This window comes from Miniopterus schreibersii (assembly GCF_964146895.1).
Source record: "Miniopterus schreibersii genome assembly, chromosome: 20".
Lineage (NCBI taxonomy): Eukaryota > Metazoa > Chordata > Mammalia > Chiroptera > Miniopteridae > Miniopterus > Miniopterus schreibersii.
The window spans coordinates 26,143,641-26,166,595 of NC_138122.1; the positions used below are offsets into that span (position 1 = coordinate 26,143,641).

Consider the following 22,955-nt stretch of genomic DNA (forward strand, 5'->3'; position numbering starts at 1 on the left):
CCCGCAGCTCCCGCGGAAGAGGGAGGTCCGACGCCTGGGAACTGGATGGGGGCGGGGCCTCTGTCAAACCCTCTCCTCTGATTGGCTCTCTGGCAGCTCCGTCTCTGCCACGCGGAAAGAGGCTCAGCTCCCCGCATGCGCAGATCGGTGAGCTGGCGCCTCCGGGCGCGCCTGGAAGCCCGCAGGGCGGCGCGTGCGCAGACTCGAGACCGCGCCTCGCGAGCCGAGCTGCGGCGGTTCTGGTTCCTCCCCAGCAGAACTTTTAGGGGGGCGGAGGCCAGTCCTGGGGCCAGGTAAGTGCCCGCGGAGGAACCAGGCGCCTGCACACGGTTGCCCACGATTGTCAAGGGCGGTGGGGAGGGGGCCCGGGAGCCGGGACGCCGGGAGTGTGTCCCCGTTGGCGACCCTGAGCCGCGCAGCCAGGCTGAGGCCCGGGTGCGGGCGCCCGAGCTGGTGCCCCCCGGGCTGCTGGGGGGCGGCTCTGGGGCGCCTCAAGGACGGGGGGCGGGGTGGGGCCCGGCACCCAGCAGGGTCGGCGTCGCTGCCGCCGGGCCTTCCCGAGGCCCGCGGAGGCCGCGCGTCCCTCCGCGTGCGCCCCGGCTCCGTTCCGTGCGCGCGGTTCACACCGGTTAACCTTCAAGGTGCCTCCCGCCCTTCGTTTATTTTTAAAGGTGTTTTTATTGATGTTTGTAGAGCGAGGGGGAGGCGGGAGAGAAACGTCCGTGGCCCGCCTCCCGCACGCCCCCTGCCGGCAGGGAGCCCGAGCGGGCGCGCGCCCTGGGAACCGGGTCTTGCCGTTGGAGCCCGCGGGGAGCGCAGCTGGGCTGTCGGCGTCCTCCTTCCTCCGTGGCGCCCGCTTTCCTGGGCCGCTATTGTGACCTCACCAAACGGCGTGTCTTTGGTGATTTCCAGGTTTCCAGGTGCTCCTTTTTGTTTTTTAACATATTTTACTGATTTCAGAGAGAGGGAGAGGGAGAAACATCTCTGATCTGAAGCATGGAGCGGCTGCCTCCTGCACGCCCCCTGCTGGGGATCGAGCCCGCAACCCCGGCTGTGCCCTGACCGGGAATCGAACCGCGATCTCTTGGATCCTCTAGGGGCTGATTGATGCTCAACCGCTGAGCCACACCCGGCCGGGCTGTTTTGGCTTTTTAAAAGCTGCGAGATTGTTGTCGGTCTGTTTCTTCACCCACCCTTGTCTTGAGACCTGTCATTTTCTCTTATTGGGGAGGGGAATCCAGACTTACGCAGTAGTCAGCCCTCCTGCATTCTGGTCTCGGCTTCTTCAATATTATAACCTAAGAAACCACAGCTTTTAAAAGCGTCATGTCCCGACTGCCAGGAGAACGTGCACATTCCTGCGTCGGAGTCTGTGGGGAGAACACCACTGAGTCACCTGAGGATCTTCCTTAAACGCAGGCCCGCCGGCCGGTAGGTCTGGGTGGGGCCCGATTCTGCATAACCGGCTTCCAGGGGCTGCTGCTGCTGCTGCTCCTCCGTGGACCCCACTCTGAGCAGCAGGGCTCTAGAGCTCCCCGTCCAGTACCCCAGCCAACTAGCACGTGTGGCTCCTCCAAACGGACTGTGTTGTAAGCGTGGATACACCCCAGATTTTGGATACTTCACATAAAAACGTAATTTTAAAAATTCAGCCCTGGCCAGTGTGGTTAAGTGGTTAGAGCATCAGCCCTCAGACTAAAGGGTCACAGGTTCAGTTCCCAGTTACGGGCACGTACGTACCTGGGCTACAGGCTCCATCCCAGGCCCTCCAGGTGACTTAGGGCCATAGGCACGTGTGAGAACCACAGCTCTGCGGCAGGTCTTCCATTCCGGCCTATGGCCTGTGTCACACTCTTGGACATCTTACCTTATCTCTTAGCTACAGGCTCCTTGCGCTCCCTGAGGCCCACGCCTGTCTCGCAGTAGATGATGCAAATATCACTGAACAATTAACATTCCCATCTGTAAAGGCCTGACAACTGTTATCTCTAACTTAACCAAGCGGGCAGGGACTCAGTCCACGAGAGGCTGTAACCTAAACAGCAATCAGCTCTCAGGGCAGAAGCTGCGGTCAAAGGAAACAGAGCTGGCAGGAAGCAAGGGTGTGAGCCAGCCCCGAACCACAGCCCCCAGTCCCAGAAAAGAATCAGAGCGAAGCCGTCACGGCCGCTGGTCTCCCCTTACTGGGACTTCTGGTGACCATTTTTTTTCTTTTTTAATGTCACGATGAGCTCTAATTTCAGTTGCTTCTGTTGTTCCCCCAAAGATTTGGGGCTGCCCTGCAGGTATCACAAAAACTGAAATCCAACCCGTATTCTTCTCTGGGCCTTGGGGAAGTGGGACCTTGGGTGTGTTTGTCATTTTCAGCTCATTGGAGTAGAGCCAGAGCTCCAGAAGATACCAGTATTCAGGCTCATCCAATTGGCTGTCGGAATTAGCTGTCACACAAAGAAGCCAGTAACCAAACACTGGGGACCTTCCTGAACTCCCGTTGGTGGGAGACCTTCCAGCGTGCCCGGCAGCTCTGAACTGGGACAGAAAGGTAGAGATTGGAAACACAACGGCTGGTGACAAGGAACTGATAAACGCGCCCTCCTCTCCGCCCTTTGTCTGCAGGTCTTGCCTCATCCCAGACTTGCTTCCTCTCTTTGTCACTGGGCTCTATCCCGGCACTGTCCCACCTGGTGGCATTCGCTGACGGAAGAGAAACCCCCAGGGAGGCGCTGGGCTCGTGTTCCACAAGGAATCTAATCCAGGGGCCAGACGCTGTCTGATACACAAAGGAATTCTGTCCTGTGGGTTGGAAGCAGACATGAGGAAGGGAAGGGAGAGTCTGGACGTGGACTTGGTCTCGTTCATGGAATCGTCTACAGGGGACTGGATTCTTTGTGTAGCCATCTCGGGGACAGTGCCTCGGTTTATCATTTATCTTCTTTCCCTGAGGATACTTCTGAAATCTTGCTCACACAAGAAACAAAGGCAGTTGTTAAAGTAGCATCTGGATGGGCACACTCTATTTCCACACATAACCTCCTCCCGGCCTGGCGACCTTACCGCACCACGTAATTATCACCACTGGGCCTGACGACTGAACGAGCAGGCTTTTCCCAAAGAAGGTGAGAGTCCGACTACATGTCATTGGTAGGATTGAAAACCAGCTCTGGCATAAGCCTCGCAAAGCACATTAATTTTCCATAGAAATAGTAGAGATAGAGGTGAAGGTGTTCATCTAAAAGTCACCAGTGTCGCCCTGGCCAAGTAGTTCAGTTAATAGAGCACCGTCCCAATACGCCAAGGTTGTGGGTTCGATCCCCAGTCAGGGCACATACAAGAATCGACCAATGATGCACAAATAAGTGGAACAACAAATCTCTCTCCCTTTCTCAAATCAATTTTTAAAAAATGTAAAGTGGCCCGGCCGGGCGTGGCTCAGCTGTTGAGCATCGACCTAGGATCCAGGAGATCGAGGTTCGATTCCCGGTCAGGGCACATGCCCGGTTGCAGGCTCGATCCTCAATTGAGGGCGTGCAGGAGGCAGCTGATCAATGATTCCCTCATCATGGATATTTCTCTCTCCCTCTCCCTTCCTCTCTCTGAAATCAATAAAGATATATTTTTAAAAATTTTAAAGTGACCAATAGCATCTCAGCATCACTGAGACCCTTAGGCTTAAAATGGCAAAAAATGCACCTATTTACAAGGAAGCAACGCCTAGCAGCATGTCTGCGTTAGCGTCCTTGCTGCTCATCTAGAGAGCGCTAGAGAGGGGGCCCAGATGTTCGCAGTCAAAGCGGACAGCGGGCGACAGGTGAGTGAGCTGAGAGCAGACCTCGGGAACCATTTGGCGGATGTTCGGTTACTCGGCTTAGGAAGTTGGCTTAGGGAGACTCCAGCCCTATGCTAGAGAGCGGTTGCCATGTGCTAGAATTTACAAGGTTTCAAATGGTAGAAGCAGCTATTTAGAGCCGCGTAAGAAGCAGTTGTTGAGAGGCGGCGTCTGTTTTTAGTGCCTACATAATTACCCATCAGCAAGCATAACTGCCTGGCTGGGTTGCTCAGTTGGTTCGAGCACCATCCTGATGCACCAAGGCTGGGGGTTAGCGTCTGGTCAGGACACAAGAGTCAACCAGTGAGAGTGTAAGTAAGTGGAACAGCAAACTGATGTTGTCTCCCTCAAGTCAGTTTTTTAAAAAGAGCAGCATAACCAAGTGGTACAGTCCTAGTTCCCATACTCCACTGGGTGGCAGGGACTTTGCTAAACAGTCTCCTGCCTTCAGAGGTATCCACAGAAGCCCCCCCCCCCTTTCCCCGGAGCTGTCGCCTGTCTGGGACGGTGGGAAGGGCTCATCCACCCATTCTCCAGGTGGGAAACCAACCCAGGTCGTGACTCCCTCCTCTTGGAATGTAGATCCTTGAAGAGGTAACACCTTTCAGATCCTCCTGCCTCCCTACCCCGCCCCCCGAAGTAAGCTGAGGCCTGTGCACTGGTGTCCTCACAGCTGCTGTTCTCAGTACTTACTGTTCACTTGTCAACTGAGACCTTTCAGCCTCGTGCTGCGTCCCCGAGTAGTTATTTAAATCTTACTGTTAAATGTCGCTTTCTTTTTCACTGCCTTCCCTCTCTGGCTAGACTGAGCACCGCAAAGACAGAGTCCAGCTCCTTTTCACCCCGACTGGCTCACAGAACACCTCCCGTGGTATTCTGAACCTACCAGGCCCCTCAGTAAGTCGGCTGGTCTGGTAGTTCTGACAACGTGAACCAGTTGGATCAGGTTATTGGCCGTGCGTCTGAGGGAACAGATGTTTCCATTCAGACCCAAGAAACTGGAAACATTGAAAACAACAGTGGTGACATTGATTGATAGTGGTATTTACCGCGTCGGACTGTGTAAGCTCAGCTATAAAACAGACGACTGCATCCTGTCTTTTACGTGTGGAGTTCAGAGATTCCCAGCGTTTAAATTGTGTCACTGGACTCACACCCCAGTCCTTGCCTGATGTGCTATTTAATACTTCATCGTCAAATTTCACGCTCAGAACCTTTCCTTCCTGAGAAAACAGCACCTCTGGGTGCCTGGAAGATATTTTTGGTCTGTTATGAAAAAATATTTACCTCTAAGAACACAGCAGCCAATGCCGGGCTGGAGACAGGGCTGTGTGGCCAAGTCACCCATCCTCGCTCATTTCCTAAGTACCCCCCACAAGATGGGTGCTCACCGTGAGCCCTGGTTTACAAAGGTCGCCCTAGAGCCTTAAGTGTAGCCTGAGAGCCAGCGCCTCTCCCTGAAAGTCTGTCTCTCTGATTCAGGTCCTCGGCAGGCAGGCCCCAGCCATGGGTGCCTCGGGTGTATTTCGCCTTCCCGCCCCCCTGGCCAGGATATGCGCCCTGCCATGGGCCTGCCGGCTTGTGGAGAGGCCAGCACTGCTGTCCCCAGGAACGGGAGTCCCTCCAGTCCAGGTGGTGGGCAAGAAGGACCACCCCACCCTGCTGTCCCTGGACGAGAGTGACCTTGAAGAGCAGTTTGTGAAAGGACATGGCCCAGGGGGCCAGGCGACCAACAAAACCAGCAACTGCGTGGTGCTGAAGCACGTGCCCTCGGGCCTGGTCGTCAAGGTAGAGGAAGAAGGGGGGACAGAAGGGGGGCGGGTTCTGAGTCACACCAGAGGGCATTGAGGGCATTGCATATCTTACCCCATCCTGTCCTGAGCCATCCCTCCCCAGGGCAGAGCCTCCAACCGGGCCGTCTGGAGCCAGGCGCCCGCTGCCTCCTTGAACTTGGTGGGCAGCTCAGTTCTTGTAAAACCCCGGCTGCCAGTGGCTGCAGCTCTGTGTGGGCGCCACGTCCATGAGCAGTGACCAGGCCTGTACGTCTGCAAGCAGCCTCAGTCCATGGCCTGGCTGGTTACCCAGGTGGTCACATCGTCTGTGCCCCTCCATCTCCTCGTGGTCATTGTCACTAACGCCCACCCCTCTGAGTGAGATCAAGAGACAACCCATTTTCAGCCTCAGAACACTCCGCATGGCTGCCTGTGGGCGTCTTCCTTCCCCTATAAAACACGGAGCTCTGATCAGTGTCCCCAGCTGTCGACACATCCTGTCCTGAACCTCTAGGAAGTGGTGACCAGCCTTCTCCTGTTTCCGCAGCCTCCGCGGTGGAGATGCCAGTCCACCCAGTGTCGCCAGGGCCCGGAAGGCAGCCCAGCCCCGAGATACAGTAGAGCAGAGGCACAGGCCTGAGTAACTCCACACTGACTCAGCCCTCTCGGGCCCTCCCTCCTTCTGGGTGGAACAGGTGAGGGATGGAGGCAGAGAGGCTCAGTAACCCGCCCCAGGCCTCACCCAGTCCGTCCCTAACAACCCTCCTCCCGGCCAACTCTCCAAGCCACCAGCACATCACTTCAAATCTCAACCACTTTTCTCTCCCCCCTGAAAAAGCATCGTTCGTGAGCAACAGGGAAACTGAAGACTGACATCATTTGTTTCACCTGTTTGATATGACTTATCCCATTTCTCCTTCAGTGCCGTACATCACCCCAACTTCCCAGAGTTCCCCTTTATCAACAGCTTTGCAGGGCACTCGCCCTAACACTAAGTTACCACGTCACAAACGCTTGGCTGGCTGGTGATAAAGACCCCGGCTCCCTCCTTCAGACAGAGCCTGACATGTCCTCACAATGTGCTCGCTCCCTGCCCACAGCCAGACATATCAGTTGATGTTTTTGAAATTATTTTGGGATTTTAAGTTATTTAAAGGCTGGGTTGCTTCTAAACAAAGCAACAGTCCTAACTATGAAACATTCACCGTGAAAGCCACAGAATACAGGGGTGGGGGCCGGGGGCCCGAGGCAGGAAGGTCACTATCTGGCTGGGATTCCTGCCGAGTGGCCTTCCTCCTGGGCCCGTCCCCCGCTGCAGTGACGGGGGCCTGCACTGAGCCCTGGGGTCCTGTCCCGACCGCCCTGTGGGTCTCACGTCGTGGACTTATCTCCGCAGTGCCATCAGACGCGATCCGTCGATCAGAACCGAAAGCTGGCTCGGAGGATCCTACAGGAAAAGGTGGACCTTTTCTACAACGGCGAGAACAGCCTCGCTCACAGACAAAGGCGAGACGCGGAGAAGAAGAAGCGAGAGAGGAAGAAGCGCGCAAAGGAAACCCTGGAGAAGAAGCGGCTGCTGAAGGCACTCTGGGGGTCGGGCGGGCACACCGGGGGCGGGGACAGCGGGGCCTGACGGGGGGCCGCAGGGCTCCGAGCGAGGAGCGCGGGCACCGGCCTCGGCCCAGGGCTTTGGAAGCTGTTTTCAACGGGCTTAAAAGATGGCAAATGTTTTTAAATGGCGGAGTCGACTGTGGACAGAGATGCACTTAAGAGAATGAAACAGAAACACAGGAGGCGCTGCTGGGGGACAGTGGCTGCTTGGGGAGGAAAGGGGTCCTCACGGAGACGCAGCGCTTGAGGGGCTGCTGGGGACGCCGACGGTTCGGTTTCGCGACCTGGGCAGTAGTTAGAAGGATGTCACCTTTTTTAAGCTGTACTTGTATATCTTATTTTATTATCAAAGGTTAGAAATAAAAATAAGTACAACTATTTTTTAAAAGGATGGCTATTTTCATGGAAAACTGTAAACTGAGGCAAAGATTAATAGCCTTCAGGGTCCCTGCTCAGCGATACTCACATTTCAGCTTCATTAATGTCAGGTTAAGAGATTGAAAAGAGGAAGCAAAGTGGCAAAAACAGGTAAGTTACTTGTCCCGCTACCTGATTGGACCTCGTGACCAGACAACCTCCCCAATGTGGAAATCCGCCTGTCACCCCGTGTTCATTGACTAGATGTGTAAGCGATGAGCTTCCAGGAACCTGGTCTGCTTGTGAGTTTGCTTGACACCATCACCACCATTTGCCCTCACCTTGTTTGGGGCTGTTCGGGTGAATGGCCTGACTTGTTCGAACACTTCTCAAGGTCACGTTGAAAACTTACAGGGAAAAGACCCTCGAGGTGAGGCCACAGGGCCTCCCTCACTTCTGCATCCAAAGAAATTTACCTTTACAGCAGCCAGTTACAGCTCTTCTCACCTTTGGGTGACGCAGTCTGGAAGCTCAGTGTCCTACGCTAGGCTCTCTAGACCTCTGGGCGCGGCCGGCAGGCCCCTTCCCCACTCCGACCTCCATCCCGAAGGCCCAGGTGCAGTACCTGGAACTGCCCAGGAAGCTGGGGAGAGCGGGAGAGCTGCAGACAGGAGACAGGAGCTTCCGTTTCCGTCTCCTTTCTTGCACCTTTGGCGTTTCCTGTCATGCACGTGTGTGACAGGGACGCACACAAGCCCATAGAACCCTGCCTCTGGCTCAGACCTGTCACAGCCAGGACTGCCTCGCGCCTGCATAACTGCCTGCACCCCTCACCAAGGTGAGCGCTCACCCCTTGGGGACTCGTGGTAAAAACCACCTCCACCACTCGGATTTTCAACACGTGCAGCACCAGAGCAGGCAGCCTGGTGAGCAGCAGACGAAGTGGCCGCGTTGCATGAAAAGTAGTTTCCTGTAGCACCCAGGAAATGCTCACAGGATTAGCACCTAAAAACCGATTAGGTCCCGGGGGGGGGGGGAGGGGTGATAAAGGGCAAAGTCAGTAACTGCTCTTGCATCCTTCCCTGGCATCCACTAAAGTCCACTGCAATTAAAATGCACTACAACGCAACTTCGCTGTATCCCAGCCTTGTGACTACAGCCAACACTCTCCCCAGCCCGTGGTGCTAATCACATCCTCACACCCCGTTTCTGGGCCAGGTGGGAAAATACCACCTTTGACAGGTCCCGCCCACTTCTCCTTCCGGAGTTTTTTTTTTTTTTTTAAATACCACCTGATTCAAGGAACCCACATCTCAATACCAACTGTTAATGAAAATAAGCTTTATTACATCAAGTAATAAATACATACAAAGATGCAAACAGTGTTAGTCACTTTCTTCCAGATGTTTGGACCAACCTACAGCAGGGGCGGAACTGAAATCTACACACATTCTCAGGGAAAACGTCAGGGGTCCTTGTCAGGCGGGGCTTGGTAAGTTGCTCTTTTCTTCTGTATTTATAACTTGTGCATTTTAAAGATGGACCTCAAAGCACTAATAGTCATGCAAATGGGTAAGCAAAAAGGAAGTTACATTAAAGCCAGACGACAGCGCCAAATGCAAACCCTCAGAGTCGTGTCAGCTCAAGAGGGGAAACAAAGAACCTTGTGAGGAACAAATGTATCCAGAAGGGAAACACTGGTATCCGGAGGCGAACTGCAGTTTGCTGTGACAGGTAACTCTCACGTGCATCATTTTAACCAATGCTTAAAAAAAAAAACTTTAAAAAAAACACACCCTGGGTAGTTCCTAGCTAATATGTAAACCTAATCAACTGCAAAACCTCCTGCCCGTGTCAGCGGCGGGGCGGGTTCGGAGCCTGACGAACCACACAGGAGGGGCTCGGGGAGGAGAGACCAAGCGGTTACCATTTAGAAACCACGTTTCATCTAAACGGGGGACATGAACTGTAGCTTCTGGGAGGAGCACGGGAAGAAAGCCTTGCGCGGACGGACCGACGATGCAGCTAGGACCTGGCGTTGCGCTCCGTCTCGGCCAGGCACTCCCGGACCAGCCCTCTGGCGTGGATGATGCCTGAGGAGGAGAAATGGGGCTAGGCCAGGCCCAGGAGGGCACCTCCGAAGAGGAAGAGGGGCGCTCACCGCCCACGGGAGACGCCGCACGCCGGGAGGGAACTAGGGCCCCGCGTCGGAACCACCCACGCCTCCACGTGGTTTAAGGGGCACCGCCACCCTAGCCCACCTCACGGCCCTTCCCTCCTGGCGCTCCTCCTGGGTCGCCCTAAACCCGTCCTCCTGCACTCGAGGTGCCCGCCAGCGAGCTCTTCCTCCAGGACGGGACCCCAAATCAACCGTGTTCCCATCTGGAGGGTGGGGGTACGGGGGTCTCCCCCAAGTTCTTTAAGCCTGACTCGCTTTGCAGATGCCATGCCTTCACTGTTTTTCTCTGGCTTCTTCTAAATTCTAGGAAGGACATGACTGTCTCGCAGCCTGCACATCAGGGTGCACGTCAACTGTGCTCATTCAGGTTCTCCCCCCCCCCCCGTGCTCTTGATCAGAATCGAACCCGCGACCCTTCAGCTCACGGGTGGACGCTCTAACACTGAACAAACTGACCAGGGCTCACGTTCAACCTGGTCCGCTTGAGGGGCTTCCCTGGGGTACCCGAGCCATCTCCTTCCTTCCTGTTTGTTTCCCTCCACGTCTTTTCTCTCTACGGTTTATTTTTTGCTTCTACTGAACTTCATGAAGTTTTGACCCAGACACCAAAGATCTGTTCCTTCTCAGAGACAGACTCCCTGAGGGCAGCGGGAACGACACCCCCCCTTAGGCCCTCACCCCTCACACATCCCATCTCTCAGCTTCGGAAGGCGGTTCCTGGGAAGGGCAAGGCCCACCGGTTCAGGCTTCTCAGGGTCACAGAGGCCCTGTCACGACCGCTCGACTCCGCCGTTGTTTCGTGAAAGCAGGCGTTCCGTAAACAACGGGTGTGTCCGTGCGCCGGTAAATCTTTATTTGTGGACACACAAGTCTGAATGCCACATAACTTACACGTGTCACAAAATCATAATATCTTACCATTAAAAATTATAAAAAAACCAGCCCAGCTGGCATGGCTCAGCGGCTGAACATCGACCTAGGATCCAGGAGATCGCGGTTCAGTTCCAGGTCGGGGCACAGGCCCGGGTTTCGGGCTCGATCCCCGGTGGGCGTGCAGGAGGCAGCCGGTCAATGACTCTCATCATTGATGTTTCTCTCTCTCCCCCTCTCCCTTCCTCTCTCTGAAATCAATAAAGGTTTTTTTTTTAATTATAAAAAACAGCCCTGACCGGTGGCTCGGTTGGAGTGTCATCCTGTTCGATCCCCAGTCGGGGCAGGTACGGGAGGCAACCGATCAGTGTTTCTCTCTCCCTTCCTCTCTCTCTAAAAGTCAGTGAAAACATAGCCTCAGGTGACGATTAAAATATATACACAGAAAGTGTCCCGGCCGCCCCGTCGACACTGCGCCTGACTCCCCGTGCCCGCTGTGACCCGTCCGTCCTGCTGAAACATGAGCCTGGCCATGGGGCAGGACAGGCCGCTCGCCCAGGCTGTGCCCAGCGGTCACTGGGTGCAACCACGTGCTGACTTCACACCGGCCGTTTTGGGAGACCCCAGACTGCCTGCCAGACTTGGGGGTCCAGCACCGCCAGCCGCCGCGCCGGTCCCCAGGACGGCCTTGCTCCCTGACTGACTCCAGTAGCGCCCTGGACGACACAGTGATGCCCACCCGGGCCTCAGGTTGGATTAGGGTTAAGCCCCCCCCCCAAGCCCTCTTCGGTCCAACCTCTAAGTCCAGTCTCCCTCCCCAAGCCCATGCCCGTTATTACCCAACCCAGCCCGCAGTCGGTCTTCACGAGGTTCCCCCCAGACGGCAGGGAGGCCGCAGCTCCTCGGAGCCGGTCCTCAGCCAGCCCGCCCGTCGCCGCGGGTCACGGCCCTCACAGCAGCCCCCGTGGGTGCCTCGGAACATACCCCAGACTGTTCCTCTCCTCGTCCTCCAAGGCTGCTCTCCAACCGTTCTAAGAACCCCAAATCCCTCCCGGAATTAACCTCGCACCCAGGCCACTGGGCTCTGAACCGCCACCTTCTGAAATAGAAACGCCTCCCCCTCCCCTTCATTCACGAGGCAGCCGACGGCTTCCCGGCTTCTGACGTCACCTGGTGGGTCACATCTTCCCGAGTCACCTTCTCCCTGTGACATCACCCTCTCCCACCATGAAAGAACCTCCAGGAATCCCTGCTCTCCCGCCCGAGCCCGTGGCGGCCGCTGGGCCAGCGAGGCCCCTGGCTGGAGCTGCCCCTTAGACGCCCCATCTGAAGACAAGCGGCCACCACGCCCCTTCCCGTCAGATCCCAGGTCCTCGGCCCAGAGCCGCTCACGCCGGCCCGACGCCTCCCCATCTCACGGCAACTCGAACGAGCCGGGAGCTCGCGGGGCTCAGGGACCCCCTCACCCCCCAAAAAATTCCCTGCCGGGCCGGTGCCCGGGCCCGCCGCACGCACCTCGCTTTAGCCTCTCCATGGCGCTCTTGCTGCCCGCGTAGGTGGGCCGGATCTCCTTGCCCAGCTCCTCGATGATAGCCAGCAGCTCCGCGTACTTGCTCTGCGGCACCTGGCTGCTCCCGGTCCCCTGGAGGCAGCGAGAGGAGGGCTCAGACGGACGGACGGAGCCCCGCACGGGCCGGGTGTGGCGGGTGGCACGGCCCAGCTGCCCCCGAGGGGCAACAGCAGAGCGGGAGGTGGCCCCCTGCTGGCCTCTCGCGCCAGGAATCCCCCGGCTGTCTCCAGAGAGTGTCCATCGTCTCAGTGGCCCCTCTGGAAGCAAAGGCTTCACCAAGAATCTCCCCGGCCCCGGGGCGCAGGCCGCACCTGCGGTGGCACCGCTGTGAAAGTCACCCGAGGCCATCCAGACAGAGCCCAGGATGTGTTTCAATGTCCCCGCCCTCCGCCTCCGGCAGGGCCCACCCCGGAACCCTTCTCCCTCAGGCCCCCCCAAGCAAGCACCCAGACCCTGAGGTGGGCTCCCCACGGCCCCTCCCCTCCCCGACCGTCCGTCTCCACCCCCCCGCGGCGCCGGGGCCGCCCTCTCCCTCCACGAGGCCCTCGCCTGCTCCTGCCTCCGCCTCTGCGGCCTCTGGGCCTCGGCCTCCGGGGCCTCCCCGCCCTCCTGCTCGGGCTCCTCCGGCCGGCGCCTCCCGGGGGCCCCGCACGCCTCCCTGCGCCGTGCCCGCCAGCGCCGCATGGCCAGGGCGTTGCGCTGCCTCTCCAGGCTGCGCGCCAGTCGGTCCTCCCGCCGCCGCCGCTTCTTCAGGCGGTCCCGCTCCCGCGCCCGCGCCCGCTTCTCCTCCTGGGACAGGGCGGCCCGGCGGGGCATGGCCGGGAGCCACCACCTCGCCCCCAAGGACAGCGTCCGTGGCGACCTCGGAACGTGGCAAGTTCCGGACACAGGAGAGAATCTTGCAGGTGGCAACTGTGGCTCCCTCCACGGGCGGTGCCACCGTGGCCTCAGTGGCCCCCTCCACGGGCGGTGCCACCGTGGCCTCAGTGGCCCCCTCCACGGGTGGTGCCACCGTGGCCTCAGTGGCTCCCTCCACGGGCGGTGGCACCGTGGCCTCAGTGGCTCCTCTCCACGGGCGGTGGCACCGTGGCCTCAGTGGCTCCCTCCACGGGCGGTGCCCCCGTGGCCTCAGTGGCTCCCTCCACGGGCGGTGCCCCCGTGGCCTCAGTGGCTCCCTCCACGGGCGGTGCCCCCGTGGCCTCAGTGGCTCCCTCCACGGGCGGTGCCCCCGTGGCCTTAGTGGCTCCCTCCACGGGCGGTGCCCCCGTGGCCTCAGTGGCTCCCTCCACGGGCGGTGCCCCCGTGGCCTCAGTGGCTCCCTCCACGGGCGGTGCCCCCGTGGCCTTAGTGGCTCCCTCCACTGGTGCTCTCCCCGCCCCGGTGAGGAAACCAAGTCTCAGCAGGACCGCCAAGGGGGCGGCGGGAGAACCAGGTGTAAACCAAGTAGCCTCGCTCAGGGGCCACCAGCCCCTCGCGACACGCATCCGGACTCCATCGGGATGGGGGCCATCCTCTCGGCCGGGGCCGCGACCCTTCCGCGCCTTCATCCCTCCCTCTGCGTCCCCACCCTCCCGAGGGGGCTCAGGCCGCCCCCCGCGCCCCCTGCTGCCATACCTGGGTGTAGCCTAGAGACGGCGGCCCGTAGTCACTCAGCAGCTGGCGGTATTGCGAGGACGTGGCCATGCTGGTGGAAGGCGGGTGGACGCTCCCAGCTGCGGGGGCGGAGAGAGGGGTCAGGAACACAGGGCCCTGGCCGGCTGTACCCGAGGCCAGGATTCAGGGTCCTGCCACAGTCCCCCTGCCCGGGACCCATGCTGCCAACAGTGGCCTCGTGTCTGCGGGACAGACAACCCTGCCCCCCCCCGATTGACCGTCAAGTGTAACTAACAGGCCACTGGGCTCCGCACCCACCACGGCAGCAGACATCGCTAATCGAGCACAGACTGACCTTCCCATCCCTGCCGTCGGGACTGGTACCAAAGATGAAATCTGCTGCTATTCTCAGCGTCACCCTTGCCAGTCCCTGTTCCCTGGGTCCTGCTCCCCAGAGGTTGACAACCTAGGGCCACATCACTGCCACAATAGCCCACATGCTACCGGGACTGGTCCTCCCGTATGCTAAGATGTCCTGTGGCCCCAACCCTCTGGGGGACCCCATGGTGAGGGAGACAGGGCAAGATCTGAGACCCAACCCTGGCTGGATTCTGGTGCACCGGACACAAAATCAGGAATTCAGAGCAGACCACAGCCGCTGTGTGTCCTCAGACAAGCCCTCACCCTCTGAGTCCCTGCCACCCCCTCCCCAGAGAGGGGACAGGGCTCTTCACAGTCCGAGTCTACGCCCAGATGACTCGCACCCAAAGAAAGGAGGGGTGGCCCCGCTTACAGGCTGCAACAGTCGGGGACACTGTCCCTCAGCATCGAGGGACCATGTGGCCCAGGGCCCAGCTCAGAGTGGAGTCTCCTGCACAGGGGAGTGGGAAGGTCCCCAGCAGGGAATTCTCCGGCTCCAGCTCGGGAGCCGGGAGCACGCGGACCCGTAATGGCGTCCGAGTGGCCATTAGCCGGGAAAGGATGTCCTGTGGAATCACAAACAACGGTAACCATGGAGAATTTACCTAGCCCTCCTCGGCGGCTGCCCGCCGGCCTGCTCCACGCCCAGCCGGGAACAGCTCCCCCCCTGCAGAGCCAACGGCCTCTCTCACGCGCACACACAGCGGGCTCTGCAGACTTGGCCCCGGGGAGGGACAGCTGGTGCCAGGCTGGCCAAAGCCACCAGCTGCTCATCTGGTGTGGGCAAGGGGAGGGGCAGGGAGGAAGGAAGTTCAGGAGCTCAGGCTGCTGGAGCTGGAAGGGGCCCTCGAGAACCCTGGAGCTCCTCGCTGGAGAGAGAAACAGCCCAGAGAGGGTGGGCACGGCCCCAGGCCACACAGCACAGAAGAGGCTAACACCCCAATGCCTGTCCCTCTGTCCTGGAGCTGGGGACAGCTCTGTCCTCTCAAGTCTCAGGCCTGCCCTGGATTTACCCACCAGGGCCCAGGATTATAGGATGCCCGGTCAGGAAACATGGACACTGCCACCTTCACCTCCAAGCAGGCAACTGGGCACATCCCTGGGCAGCGCTGAGTCTCCGAGTGGGGATTATAATGCACTGGGGGCCGTGCCGCTCAGCGTGGGGACTCACCGCCAGCCGTGTGCCCTCCTCCCAGAGCACAGGAATTGGGTCAGGGTGGTTGCCCCTGAGCTCTCCTCACCCTGTCAGCCAAATCCCAATTTCCTGAACCTTCCAATGTGGGTACTGAGTGTGGTCGGGGTAGCTCAGGCTTTGCAGCCCCAGAGGTGGGTTCCCATCCCGACCCTACAAGTTATGACACTCCCCTGGAAAGCCAGGACGCTAAATGGGAGGCGGGGGCTGGGCATGGATCGTCCCAGAGCTCTTCGAGGCACCCAGAAGATGCCAGCTCCCTGGCAGAGGTGGGCTGGCACCCCCCCCCCCACACACACACACATCCTCCCACCCTCCTGTTTCTCCTGCTCTTCTCACTGGGTTCCTGCCTCCCCACCCGCCTTCTCTCCTACAGGCAAGGGCCTGGCCCTGGAGCCAGTCCAGCTGTGCCACACCTGGCTGTGCCACACCTGGCTGTGCCACCTTAGACCAGCCCTTCCCTCTCTGGGCCTCGGTTTCTCCATCTGTTTGAGGCAGTGGCTCCCAACAGAACATCGTAAGGCTCTAGGTTAGGTCTTGGGGGACAAGGAAAGGGGAGGGGGAATGAAAAATTGCCCGGTTCTGGTCGGATTTAGGGGAGAGTCAGGTGACAGCGCAGGGCAGGGGACCCCCATTGTGTACTCCGTGCAGCGCGGAGGGGGGGGCCGGTGGCCCTGGAGAGTTGGCCAAGGGCCCCGAGCCGCACTCATGCCCACTGCTTCCTGCAGACCCGGCAGACCGGGCGTGAGCATCGCAGACAATGCGCGCGGGCGACGCGCGGGGACCGGGCGGCGAGGCCGCAGCTCCCGGGGCCAGGCGCGGCTCCCCGCCCCCACGCAGACAAAGAGCGGCCGGGGCCTGGGGAGCTGGCGGCCTTCCCGCCACTTGGGGCGCCTGGGGGGGGCGCGGAGGCTGGAGGCGGGCGCTTTGTCTAACTCCGCCGCTTGGCAACCCGAGCGCGGGAGGCAGGGCCCGAGGGCGCCAGGGGTGATGACAAGGAGGCCCGAGGCGCGCGGCGGAGAGTCCATCTTGGATGCAAATGGCAGGGGGAGCCGAGGCTTTGTAACGGGGTGCACGGGGCGGGGGCGCCCCCACCCAAACGCCAGACGCCCGGGACCCCGGCGCTCCTCCTGGATCTCGCCATAGGAGAAAGACGGAAATCTGGGCACAGGTGCCAGTCAGCCCAGAGCAGGGCTTCGGGGTTCCTGAGCGGGCGCGGGTCACTCCGTGACCCCGGACCCCAAAGGTCCCAGGGCAGCGCCCAGCCTCAACTATCCCAGCGCGGGCCTGAGGTTTCCCGCCAGTCCGGGCGTCCCGGCCGCTGCAAGACCCTCCCTCCCCCCCCCTCCCCATCCTACCTGGGCCACGGTGCGTGTCTCCCTGAGGTCTGCAGACCCCGGAGCAGGTGGGAACATTTGAGAAAATAGGTCTGTGTGCCCTTGGGGCTCAGAGCCCACATTTGACCAATTCAACTATCCCCCCCTGCCCCGCACCCTGAATCTTAACCCTTTCTAAGGGCCAGATCTGTATCCAAAAAGTTAAATACATACGGATACATTGTATCATCGCATGTTGCTCTTTTGGGTCCCTCTTCCGATTTTCGGAGTTAAGGAGTCAACGTTTGGAGACCAGGCCCCAACTTGAGGCCAACTGCCAGCGTGGCATTTCTGACCAGCAAGGCCAATCCCCTCCCCCACGGCCTCTGCCCCCTCCCCCACCAATGCGCCTAGCTTTTTGGGAAGTCTGTCTGCAACCGGGCGTGTAAAGGAGAAGGGCCCTGGTGCGGGGACAAAGCCGGTCACCTCCTAACTCCAGTGTCACACACACACACACACACACACACACACACACACACACACACACACACACCCTCCCTGTCTCCTTCCGCCCCGGGGTGAGCCCCTCGGTGCAGCCCACAGCAGCCTGACAACTTCTGGAGGAGTTTCCTGGGACCTCCCGGCTCCAGCCCCAGGGGAGGGCAGAGGCTGGCCCCTCCCGAGCTGTGCGGGAGGGGGCCTTCTAGGCCCAGCTCTGGGGGCCCCCAGGTGCGGAGTCCGTCTCAGATGCACCCCCACACCCACACCCACATGCACACCGCCTGCAGGCGCTCAGAGGGCCCCCCTCCTCTCCAACTTCTTTCCCTCGGCGCGCGCCCGAGGGGGCCTCCCGCGTGCGGCGCTCTGAGGACCCCGCTCGCACGCGCCAGGCTGAGCCCCCACTGACCGTTGAGTCCCCCGCACCTCGGGTGACCCCAGTCCCTGCCCAGCAGCCCTGCGCCCCCCTCCCCCCCGGGGCGGCGGCACCTGGCCCCCCGCCGCTCGCAGCCCTGCCCAGGCTGGCCGGGCCTTGCACACGTGCGCCCCTGCAGCCCGGGCCCCCCGGCCGGCGCCTGCACCCCCGCTACCCCCCGGCGGCCCGCGCCCCGCGCCGCACTCCCGACGCGGCCCGGCCGCTCCCCACTCCCGCCGGCAGGGGCCCTCGCCGAGCCGCCCAAAAGCCGGAGGAAAAAGGAGCCGAGGAAAGCTGCCCCCGCCCTCGCCCGCCACGCTCCCCGCGAGCCCGCGGCCGCCGGCGTGGGGGGGACCAAGCGGCCGCCCGCGCCCCGGGCCCCGGCCCAGCCCCGGCCCCCCCCGAGGCCCGGCGCCGCGCGGGGCGCACCCGCCAACTTTGGCAGCGCGGGCACCGGAATCATGGCGGCGGCCGCGCTGCCCCGGGCCGGGACCCGGTGCCCGTCGCCCCCGGCCTCGCGGGCCCCCGGGCGCCGAGCAGGGCCGGGGAGCGCGGGCCCCCAACTTGGCGGCACTTGGGGCGCGGCGCGCGCGGCCCGCGGGGCGCACTCACCGGCGTTGAGCGAGGCGGCGGGCATGTGCGCGGTCAAGTTCGGTTTGTAAGACATCCCCCCGGGCGGCGGGGCGCGCGGGGCGCAGCGGGGCCCGGCCCGCGGGGCGGCGGCGGCGGCGAGGCCGGGCGGCGGCGAGGCGGGCCCGGCGTCCGTGCGCCCGTCCGTGCGCCCGCCGAGCTCCCGCGCACTTTTTGTTGTGGGCGGCTCGGGCCGCACCGGCAAATATGGCCGTCCCTCGCCCTGCCGCCGCCGCAGTATATCACCCATACATCGGGCGGGCGCAGGGGCGGCCGCAAACTTTGCGCCGAGCCAGCGGGGCCGGCCCGGGCCGGGAGGGGGCGGCCCGGCGTCAGGGGGCGGCTCCGCCCGCGGCCGCGCCCCGCGCCTCCCCGCGCGCGCCGCGCCCGCAACTTGGCAAAGTTTGGGGGGCGGGGGTCCCGGCGGCGCGGGGGGCCTGCGCGGGTCCCTTCCCTCCTCCGCGCCTCCGGCTCCGGGAGGTGGTCTCATTTTACCGCTTAAAATGTTGGTTTTGGGGTGGTTTTTTTTTTTTTTTTTAAAGAGCCAGGTCGGGTTTCAGAACTACTTTTCGTCCCCTGGACTGTGGGGGCAGGGATGGAAAATTACCTGGGAGAAAATGGTGGCGGAGGGTATTTTTAAGCACGCAGATCCTTCCAGACGCCCAGGGCCGCCCAGTCCCCGGAATCGCGGCGACCGGCTCTGGACATTGATTTCGAATAAATCCCACGTCCCTGTCTCTCAGTGAGTGGCTTTTAACCCTTTGGGGGCCTGCGACTCCTTCCGAGGCTGACAAAAGCCGGGGGAATCTCGCCCCCTGGGAAATGCACCCTCGTAAGGGCAAGACGGTGCCTCTTGGCTCATTCAGCTGCTGAAGAAGCGCCTACTACGTGCGGGGCACTGTTCCCGGCGCCGAGGGCACCGGAACGAACGTGGCCAAGGTCCTCCTCGCCTGGAGCTGACCATTTCTGACCCCCCCGTCGACCCCCGCCCAGCCCCTCCTCAGATGCGATGCGACAACGCCGTCCTTAAATGGATGGGCGGTTGGACGATGAAGCTTCCCAAGGTACTGTTTCTTGGGGTTCTGCTTAAATAGAAAAGCTCATCAAAATACACGTAGATGCCCACCCTTTTCCGTCTTTTAATCACAGTGGCTCGCAAATTTTTAAATGAGGCACAGACATTCAGACATCTGGATCTAGTGAGGAAGGGGTACACCACCCATGCCTTTCCTTCCTTCCCTGAAGGATTGAAGGAGCGAGTGACACTCCCTCCCCAGCTCAACCAGCAACCCCCCCCCCCCCCCCTCTGATCACCTTTAGGCTTTTTTCCAGCCAAGGATGCTCAGCGAAATTTTATTTCATCAACAAATTAACGACACCTTCTCCCACCCACCCCAACCCCCCTCCGTCCCCCAGGGACCCAAGACTCAAATAGTATCACTGTCCCCTGGAAATATATTCTTCGCCACAATGTAACTTTCAATGTGTCAGTAGTTACATTTTAGAAAGTACGAAGAAGCTGGTGAGGTTTATCTTTGATACATTTTACATAACACAATGTATCCAGAACACTATGTTTTCAATAGGTAATGAATATAAACAAATGAAGATACTTTGCGTTATTTTTATCAAACCAAGTCTTGAGAACCCGGCGCTACTTTACGCCCAGGGCGCGTGTGAACTCAGAGGAGCCCCATTTCAAGCGCTCGTTGCCCCCCAGCGCCGGCGAGTTTCCTGTTGGACGGCGCGGGCGGGGGCTGCGAGCTGAGGGCTCCCAGGGCGGACGGACACACCTGGGCGGCCAACCTGCCTCCGCCACCTGCGAGCTGTTAGCGCCTCCGAGGCCTTGGGGCGAGTCCCGATCCCGGGGGCCCGCCGCAGGCCCTTCCACAAACCTTCCTGGCCCTTCCCTTTCCATGTTGCGTTTTCACCGTGGTGTCCAATCCACCCCGTCACTGTAACTCACCATCATGATTGAAAAATATTTTTTCCTTTTGTTTGGAATTGCGGTCCAATTCACTTGGTATAAAATGCACCCCTTTCAAGTATACAGCTTAGTGGGTCTCAGTGTTTTCACAGAGTTGTGCCACCATCACTTAATTCTAGGTCACCCCGAAAGGAAGCTCCATACCCAGTAGCAGTCACGGCCTCTTCCCACTGCCCCCTAGCTTCTCGCCACCTCTAACCTCCTTCCTACTTTCTGTCTCTCTGGATGTGCCTGTTCTGGACGTTTCATGTAAGTGGAATGACACAGTATGTGACCCCTGCGTCTGGCTTCTTTCATTTAGCACCACGTTTTCAGGGCTCATCCACATTGGAACACGTATCAGTACTCCGTTGCTCTGTTTCATCCATGGCGAACACGGTTCCGTTGGAGGGATAGACCGCATCCCCAGCTGACGGATATTTGGGTCCCTTCCACTTCCACTTGTTGGCTGTTATAAATACGGCTACTACGAACATTTTGGGTACAAGTTTTTTTCTGTGGACATGTGCTTTCAATTCTTTGGGGTATATACCCAGGAATGGAATTGCTGAGTCTTATGTTTCACTTTTTTTTAATCCTTACCTGAGGATATTTTTTTCCCATTGCTTTTCAGAGAGAGAGAGGGAGGGAGGGAGGGAGGGAGGGAGGGAACCATTGATGGGAGAGAGACACATTGATTGGCTGCCTCCCGCAGGAGCCCCGACTGGGGATCGAGCTTGCAGCCAAGGTCCGTGCCCTTGGTCGGAGCTGAACGGTCCGCAGCCGATGCTCTCACCACTGAACCTAGCGGGCTACTCTCACCACTGAACCTAGCGGGCCAGGGCTGTTTTTGGTTCATTTTCGTGTACGACGTGGGGTGGGCCCAGATTCATTCTTTGCATGTACACATCCAGTTGTCCTGGCACCTTTCATTGAAAAGACTATTCTTTCTCCACTGAAGGGCTTGACACCCTTGCTGAAAATCAATTAATGATAAATATGAGGGTGTATTCTATCCCATTGATTTATATGTCTATCCTAGGCCAGCACCACACTGCTTTGATTACTGTAGCTTTGTAGTAATGAGCTTTGAATTTAGGAAGCGTGAGTGCTCCCAATTTTGTTTCTCTTTCTCGAGAGCGTCTTGGCTGTTTTTCCTTTGCATTGTCCATATGAGTTTTAGAATCTGCTTGTCCATTTTATTTTTATTTTTGGCCACACAAAAAAAGGCAATTGGGATTTTGAGAGGGCTTGTATTAAACTGGTGTCAGTTTAGGGAGTACGTCTATCTTAAGTCTTCCAGTCCATTTATATAGGCCTTATTCCTTTAATTTCAACAATGTTTTATAGTTTTCAGTGTGCAAGTCTTGTACTTCTTTGGTTAAATTTCTTTTTAAGTATTTCTTTATCTTTGATGCTATTGTAAATGAAATTGCTTTTCTTTTTTAATTTTTATTGATTTTTAGAGAGAGAAAGGGAGAGGGGTAGAGACAGACAGACATTGATTTGTTCAATTTATTTATGCATTCACTGGTTGATTCTTGTATGTGCCCTGACCTTGACCGGAGATCAAACCCACAACCTTGGCCTATTCTAGGCAGCCTTAGACAATACCTGTAAGAATGTGCTATGACTGGGTTCCAATAAAACTTTATTTATGAAGTTTGAATTTCATGTAGTTTTCACATGCTACAAAGTATTCTTCGATTTATTTCCCCCCCCCCCCCCGACCACTTAAGAAAGTAAAAACTTTTCTTAGCTTGAGGGGTCAAACACAGGCGATGGACCGTGGGCCGTTTGCCAATCCATTTCAGACCACAAGTGCAGGTTTCTTATGCCCGAATCCCTATGAGGGAACAGAACACCAAAAGTGGGACATGAAGCCCTGGCCGGTGTGGCTCAGTTGGTTGAGCGTAGTCCAGGGCACCCAGAGGTTGCTGGGTCAGGGCACATGCCCAGGTTTCAGGCTCAATCCCCATACAGGGCATGCGGGAGGCAACCGATCAGTGGCTCTCTCTCATCATCGATGCTTCAAATACTCCTCTCTGAAATCAATACATATTAAAATATATATGAAAAAATAAAAACGTAATAATTGAGTACCGTGGGCTCCTCTAGCGTCCCCCGCCTCACCCTTGCGGGTAATTCCTCACGAGGGCCATTTGGGAGCAACGGTGTGGTGCTTGCGTCTCCCCGCCCGACGGGGCACTTGCCGCCCAGGGTGGGAGCTTTCAGAGGACAAAGCCAACTCGCCGAGAATTGGACTCTAAAAATAAGCGTTTTTGCACTTTTTTTTAGCCGCCTTTCTCTCCGTAAAGGCCTCCCCAGATGGCTTCTTTACATCCTGCTCTCAAATGACTAGCTGATAAATATTCATACTTATGGAAATCGCACAGGCTCCCAACGCCCGGCCAATTAACATTTGCACTTCTCGCATCTCAGGGGTGGCGCCCCCTTGCTCCCGGGCTGTCCTCGGTAAGACACCGCAGGCACGGGGAGCAGGGACACCGGTTTGGTGCCTCCTTATGGCTAATGTGTCTCGGGCAGTGGTTGGCAACCAGGGGGATTTTGCCCCTCAGGAGATAGCTGGCAATGTCTGGGCACTTCAGGTTGTCACAGCTGGGGGGGGGGGGTATAGTGTGTCTTACTGGCATCTAGAGGGTAGAGCCCAGGGATGCTGCTCAGCATCCGCCAATGCTTCGGACAGCCCCAAATGTCAATAGTGTGGGGACCCAGGGGA

At 58.8% G+C, this 22,955-nt stretch overlaps 2 protein-coding genes across 10 annotated transcripts; one reads left to right on the forward strand and one right to left on the reverse strand.

Annotated features, from left to right (window-relative positions):
* Nucleotides 1-140: 140 nt before the first annotated feature.
* Nucleotides 141-7,593, forward strand: MTRFR (mitochondrial translation release factor in rescue). 5 transcript variants are annotated; one of them, XM_081123684.1, is made up of 6 exons: nucleotides 141-293; nucleotides 694-920; nucleotides 1,343-1,431; nucleotides 2,617-3,116; nucleotides 5,309-5,614; nucleotides 6,995-7,593. In XM_081123684.1, exons 5-6 carry the CDS (start codon nucleotides 5,333-5,335, stop codon nucleotides 7,229-7,231), a joined length of 519 nt encoding a protein of 172 aa, XP_080979810.1. In that variant the 5' UTR covers nucleotides 141-293; nucleotides 694-920; nucleotides 1,343-1,431; nucleotides 2,617-3,116; nucleotides 5,309-5,332; the 3' UTR covers nucleotides 7,232-7,593. The 5 variants fall into 5 exon arrangements, with proteins under 5 accessions (XP_080979810.1, XP_080979809.1, XP_080979811.1 ...); XM_081123683.1 differs by lacking the exon at nucleotides 2,617-3,116 and having other exon boundaries at nucleotides 1,343-2,542; XM_081123685.1 differs by lacking the exons at nucleotides 1,343-1,431; nucleotides 2,617-3,116.
* Nucleotides 7,594-8,890: 1,297 nt separating this feature from the next.
* On the reverse strand, nucleotides 8,891-19,104 carry CDK2AP1 (cyclin dependent kinase 2 associated protein 1). 5 transcript variants are annotated; one of them, XM_081122709.1, is made up of 4 exons: nucleotides 18,857-19,104; nucleotides 13,800-13,897; nucleotides 12,131-12,257; nucleotides 8,891-9,659 (listed from the first exon to the last, which is right to left on the reverse strand). In XM_081122709.1, exons 2-4 carry the CDS (start codon nucleotides 13,866-13,868, stop codon nucleotides 9,592-9,594), a joined length of 264 nt encoding a protein of 87 aa, XP_080978835.1. In that variant the 5' UTR covers nucleotides 13,869-13,897; nucleotides 18,857-19,104; the 3' UTR covers nucleotides 8,891-9,591. The 5 variants fall into 5 exon arrangements, with proteins under 5 accessions (XP_080978835.1, XP_080978832.1, XP_080978833.1 ...); XM_081122706.1 differs by lacking the exon at nucleotides 18,857-19,104 and adding an exon at nucleotides 18,232-18,600; XM_081122707.1 differs by lacking the exon at nucleotides 18,857-19,104 and adding an exon at nucleotides 16,941-17,281.
* Between the last annotated feature and the right edge of the window lie 3,851 nt (nucleotides 19,105-22,955).